The sequence below is a fragment of the Mytilus galloprovincialis genome, chromosome 1 (assembly GCF_965363235.1).
Source record: "Mytilus galloprovincialis chromosome 1, xbMytGall1.hap1.1, whole genome shotgun sequence".
Taxonomy (NCBI): domain Eukaryota; kingdom Metazoa; phylum Mollusca; class Bivalvia; order Mytilida; family Mytilidae; genus Mytilus; species Mytilus galloprovincialis.
This window is the reverse complement of record NC_134838.1, coordinates 49,152,712-49,158,942: the sequence shown is the minus strand read 5'-3', so window position 1 is coordinate 49,158,942 and position 6,231 is coordinate 49,152,712. Positions and strand designations below refer to the sequence as shown.

The window sequence follows — 6,231 nt, the reverse complement described above, 5'->3', positions numbered from 1 at the left end:
TGTACTGACTTTTAAAAACATTTTACTGGAAACATTGATGACTAATGAATATGTAAAGAAAATATTCATGAACAATGCATATGTAATGAAAACATTGTTGAATAATGAATATGTTATGAAAACATAGATGAATAATGAATATGTAATGAAAAAGCTGTTCACTGTATTTGAATATGTATCAGCTATTAGACTGTAACACTTAAAACACCTATTGCTGACCCAGGTGCAGGAACTTGAACAGGTTTTTAAACGTTGTCAATAGTGTTTATTCAGAGAACATTCAAACACATTTATAATGTCCAGTTGATTGACTTATTGCTGAAAAGTCTTGTCACTTTTTGTTTGCCTGGTTCCGTCGCATGATTTCACCAGGACTAGGATATGGTCTCTGTTGGAATAAAGGTCCAGAAGCTGTGGTGTCTGCTCCTGTCTTGGCTTCATTGCCTCTATCTAGTCCAGATGACCAAGAGCCCCTGAAATAATAAAATGACACTGAATTATGCATTGACAAAAATAACAAGAAATTAACTCCAACCACATAATATGCTTAAGTTAACTTCTAAAACTAAAGGCTCTAAAGTGTCTGTGTCTCTCACCTGCATCTTCATCGATGGACACTTTTTTCAGGGTAAAAATCATCATAACAGAGGAATAACTATTAAGAGCTAACTGACAATTTATGTCATGTTGATGTATTAGTATATCTTATTCTGCTGATTGTTTTCCCTTTTAAAGTTCCTATCTATCTATCATAGTTTTCAAGATAATAGACGAAAAACCAAAAACAAAAATTAAATATTATGATTAAAGGGCAATACCTTGGAAAATGAGAGGATATAAGATTTATGATGGCTTACTTGTAAAAAAATTCTTTTTCTACAGCAGTTTTTAAGTTAAAAGTTGCTTTTTACTCCTAATTTCTTATTTTTAGCCATGTCAACCATGTTTGTCAGCAGGTTGGGTGGTCAAACACTTTTAAAACTAGATACCCCATTGATTATTGTGGCCAAGTTTGGTTACATTAGGCCTAGTAGTTTTAGATATGATCTTTGTAAAAGTTAGCAGACGACAATGGCTGATGATGCAGAAAGACGGCGACAGTTCAGGAGCAGTTGTGGATACAAATATGGGACCACTGATTAATAAAAGAAATTGCTACCAACTGAGTGAATTTCAAAGCATTTAAAGCATATGTTGTTACACAATGCTATTTTACACATTTTTAATTAACAACTGATTTATATTTGTGGTTACTCACAGCATAATATGCGAGAAATTGCAGAGCTGAGGTATGAATTTGTGATTTTTTTTTGTTTCCTTATGTTTCCTATGGTTTTGTTATATGCACCACCTCTTTCATTTCATTCTCAAAGGTACAAGTACTAAAATGAGTAGAATGTTCCAATCCCTTAATGTATGGTTACTACTATCTTCTTCCATAACTAGTTGTAACTCAATATCTAATTCTTCTGTAACCATTTATCATAAACATAACACTAAAGGTGGTACTTAACACTACAGGGAGATAACTCTGTAAAGTCAGCTAAACGTTTTAATTACATTGTGTTGTAAAAGGAATATCAAGCTTCTCAATGATCAAAATTGGTGTTTGTCAAATTGCTATATAACCAGTGTATTTTTTCTGGAAAACGGTTGGTTAAAAAAAAAATTAATTTTTATATTTTTGTTAAAGTGTCAAAGTAAATACTTCGACAAAATTTTATGAAAATTAAACGAGCCAAATTAATTTTAGTGACAGTGTTGTGTACCACCTTAACTGTCCAGCCATATTTATAGGACTTTTTTATTGTCAACTTTCCCTGTAGATCTGATTTTCTTAACTGATTAGATTTGTATATGAGGTTTTGATCTTTTGATTGACGAGACAAAGAAGACTCCAAAAGAAATTTAAATATACCTTGATACTTCAGAATAAGATGCAGGGTCCATTGGATCCAGTTCTTCCTTTTTATTTTGATTCCTTCTCCCACCCCTACCACCGCCACCCCTAGCAGCTCCTCCTCTACCACCACCCCCACCCCCTCCCCTTCCACCTCTCTTGTCATCTTGTCTATTAGTATCTGTACGCTGACGCTTTCTCTCAAACTCTTCATCAGAATCAGAGTCACTGGATGAACTACTACTCTGTAAAAGTTATATGAACATTTGAAATGTATATAAAATCTTGTTGATATTTGTGAGTTAAAAATATTGCTAAACAAAGAAAAAATTGTCATACGGCCATGATTTTTATTAAATTTGGTCATAAGATTTCCTTTATTATATAGGTACTGAAGCTGAAAAAACTAATAAATGTAATAAGGGAGAAAATATGAAGTGTCTACAATAAATGAATGCACTGATGATAAAAACAATAAATTCTACCAAAGATAAAACTTTACTGCAAACATTCAGCAAAATTTCTGAAGATAAATAGTGAAGTAATGACAACCGGGTACTGTATTCTGTATTAGATTTTGAAGAAATTTACTTCAAACACAAAATTTTACTCAAGCCTAAAATGCAGACTTTTGTCCATGATTTCAAATTCAAACAATAAAAATAAAGGACTGCTGTATAAATGAGATAACAACCCACCATAAAAAAAGGATGTAATTGCAACTATACAAAAATGTAGGTCACCGTACAGACTTGCATATTGAGCAAAACCAGTTCTCTAAAGTCAGCCATAAAAGGCAAAATGTGAAATATTCAAAAGATAAAACCAACAGCCAAATTTATGATAAATCATAAGCGTTTCATACAACAAGACAGAATATATATATATTTGTTTAAAACCAGAAAGTATATCAAACCTACAAGAAAATTTTCGTGGGCCAGAAATGTTTTAAGAAACTAATTCATAAACTACAAAAAAAAAACCTACAGGTGAACTCTCTGAATCATTGACATCCATCTCTTCGTCATCACTAAGATGAAAATCATCTTCATGGCTACTCACTATAGCTGAATCTCCAAATATTGCTAAAACATACAAAAAATTGTGGTATTTTAATCTAAAATGAATCCAATAATTTAAAATTGCCAAAAAATATATAAAACAGTTAAACAACAGAGATTTAAATGAAAATAAGTCCCCAAAGCACATGTGTAGATAGGAAGAGATCACTATTTAATACAGTTTTAAAAAATATTATCATGTACTTTTTCAACTTAATCTTCTTCATTAAGAAGGTAGTAATCTCATGTTTAGTCATCTTATGACATCTTTAAGCTGATAAAGGGACATACTAGTAGATGCATATCAAATTTTATTCTTATTGGTTCTTTTTTTTTTAATTTGTCTCATTGGCAACCATACAAGTACAAATGTACTTAAATTTTTATATATGAAATCTTTTCAGCTATTAAAGGGAGATAATTCAATTGTAGTGGAAAAGAGTAATTAATTGCCATGCAGCATTGTAAGAAAGGCAGTTAGTTACCTAGTTCATTTTTTATCAAGAGTCATAATTACCTTGTATTTTGTCAGCTGATAAGGTTATTTGTGCAGAAGGATGTACGGGTGACAGCCATGACACCTGATCTGTTACCAAGTTCCAGTAATAGTATCTATTTCTGAAAGGAAAATTCATATTATTATATCATAATTGAATTCTCAAGGAAACTGAAGAGTTGCTCAAGAGAGATAGGTAACTGAAGGTATACCGGTAACCATTACAGTACAGACACTAAAAATCTTGACAAATTTATCAGATGTGGAGGAAAATATTGTTATTCTATAAGTAAAATAAACAAAAATGATAATTCTTTGTTTGCCTTAAAAGGCTACTCATGGTACATTGTAGATGATTCATTCATATTATTGGAGCAGTACTTATTTCATGGAATTTTACTATATATATGTGAACCAAGCATTGAAGTGTTCTTGGCATATTGGCTTGAATTCAGTATTTGTTAAAAATCACAATCTTGTGGTGAAATTTTAATAAAATGTACAGTTTCATTTGTTTTCCTCCTGACTGATACAAATATTAATACATGTAAATGTACATGTAAATGCATATGTAGTTTTTAACAACTGTTTTCTTACGTTTCAGGATCAGCAACTTCTAACCAACCATCTGGTAATGGATATTTCCCTAACATTCTGTCTCGTTTTCTTATCATATCTGAGTCTTTCTGGAATTCTTTCATCCCCCACTTTTCCTTGCAGTAATCGACACATGTGTGGTATTTATTAGATCTATTAGGGCATGCTGGGATGTGATGGATGAGAGGTCCGTCTTCCTCTTCCTCCTCCTCTTCTGATTGAGGTTCAGGAATGTCTGCTGGCTTTGCATATTCTGCTTCTTTCACAGGGTCATCATAATCTTCTGCAAAAACTTCCTCAACTTCATCAGCTTAAAAATGAAAAAAATCTAGAATGAGTACATGAAGGTAGTAATGGGGGTACATGTACATTCATGATGTATAAAGGTAAAAATTCTTGCCAAATAACGTTAACTGTAATTTTTAGTACATGACCATAAAATGTACACTTTCTTTTAGACGATAAAAAAATCAGCTGAATTTTACGAAATACATTTTTCTTTTTTATTAAATAACAGTAACAATAACTATTTGAGACATCTGAGGAATCATGATAAGAATATTTTGACGAATCAAAGTAAAATTTTAACCAATTTGATGCTAACGGTAGCCAAAATGACCATTTGAGGCCTGACGGTAAAGGGCATTACCACCCTAGTACATTTAATAAGAACATATGTGGATCAACAAGATAAATTATAAATAATATTGGAAAACATATACTGTGGATTCATTAATTTTCGTGGGTATTCATTTTCATGAATTAAGGAAAACTTACATAATCGTTGATATTTAATTCATGGTTTTGCCGAGGTCTGCATACAAGTCTATAGAAAATTTGTTATTCATTGAACATTTAATTTCATGGTTCACCTGTCCCCCCGAAATCCACGAAAATTGGTATCCAACGAATAATAGTGAATCCACAGAATTCACCTTATTTTGGTATACTTACAAAACTGTATTACTCCAAAGAAGGAGCACACCCGAATAATGAAAGATAACTCCAATTTTACTTTTTCCTAGCATTGAGATACCTACTTAAGACAAGTATAAGATATGTCTACATACATCTGGCTTTAGAATTTATATGCTTAGGTATTTTCAGTTTTGGTAAGAGTTAAAGAGGGTCTTAGTAGCAGGTGGGTTACAGCGTGCCTTGGTCATCTTTTTCTGTATTCTTAATTTTTAATACATTTGTACAAATTTTACTATTCTGTAAATCTAAACACCTCTATTTCTGTTTTCTTCATTTAATTACCCATTTTTTTTCTATTCTTAATTTTTTAATTTAAAAATATTTTCTCTATAGTATAGACGTATTTACACCTGCATGCAAATTTGTACGCCATTACGTAAAATCACACCGTTTCCCGTAAACTTTAACATCATAATTCAAAACATTTGACGTCACAAATAAAAAGTAATTGTTGCTTGACGTGAAAAGGTGATTCGGAGTAGATCACATGTAGATCTAAGGTCATTCTGCAAATGTTCGGAGGCAAAATACAGCTAAATACCAAAAGTGTAAATACATTTATTCTGTAGCATATATACAACCGTAAGCATTTTATATTCATCTACACATGAAATACTGACAAAGAAAACAAAACACCATATGTTGTTTTGTAGAATGTATATTAACCCTATGCAATAACTTACTTCATTTTGTACTTAGTTTAACATGTTAAATGATGTAAAGTGCATGCTGAGTGCATCAGAAATGAATTGAACATAGTATAAATTATGGTAGAAGAATAAAGACTTGTTGGCTCTAAATTTTGCTCTAAGTTTTTAAAACTGGTGACAAAATATACTAGCTAGCGAATTTTCTGGCTCCAACTTTTTGGGAGCCAGAGCAGCCCCTGTGCTGTGGTCACTACACCCCTAAAACACCTTAACCTAGGCTAAAGCACAGCTACCTGAGGGTTGAGAAATTGTGTTATATATATAAATATCCTGTAGTCACAAATGTTTTTAAAGTAAATAAAACCTTTTCGACTAAGTGACTTTGCAACTTATTTTCAATCAAATAATATTAACCTGATTTTTGCTCATCTTTAACAATTCCTCGCTTTTGAAGTCGAGCTAAAAGAGCTTGTGGGAGAGGCATTTGAATAATGTATCTTTCAAAGCTTTAGCCTGTCTTTTCTTAACATGTTACAACAAGGGAGATAA

The 6,231-nt window shown here is 31.8% G+C and overlaps 1 protein-coding gene across 1 annotated transcript; it reads right to left on the bottom strand.

Moving 5' to 3' along the window:
* Window positions 1–242: 242 nt before the first annotated feature.
* On the bottom strand, window positions 243–6,224 carry LOC143076980 (polyglutamine-binding protein 1-like). Its single transcript, XM_076252876.1, has 6 exons — window positions 6,097–6,224; window positions 4,055–4,364; window positions 3,479–3,579; window positions 2,888–2,985; window positions 1,919–2,145; window positions 243–473 (listed from the first exon to the last, which is right to left on the bottom strand). Exons 1-6 carry the CDS (start codon window positions 6,164–6,166, stop codon window positions 332–334), a joined length of 948 nt encoding a protein of 315 aa, XP_076108991.1. The 5' UTR covers window positions 6,167–6,224; the 3' UTR covers window positions 243–331.
* Between the last annotated feature and the right edge of the window lie 7 nt (window positions 6,225–6,231).

Coding starts and splice junctions, on each gene's coding strand:
- LOC143076980 (XM_076252876.1), bottom strand. CDS start 6,166: ATGCCTCTCCCACAAGCTCTTTTAGCTCGACTTCAAAAGCGAGGAATT. Junction 2,986..3,478: donor ATCAGCTGACAAAATACAAG/GTAATTATGACT, acceptor TGTATGTTTTAG/CAATATTTGGAGATTCAGCT. Junction 2,146..2,887: donor ATGATTCAGAGAGTTCACCT/GTAGGTTTTTTT, acceptor TAACTTTTACAG/AGTAGTAGTTCATCCAGTGA.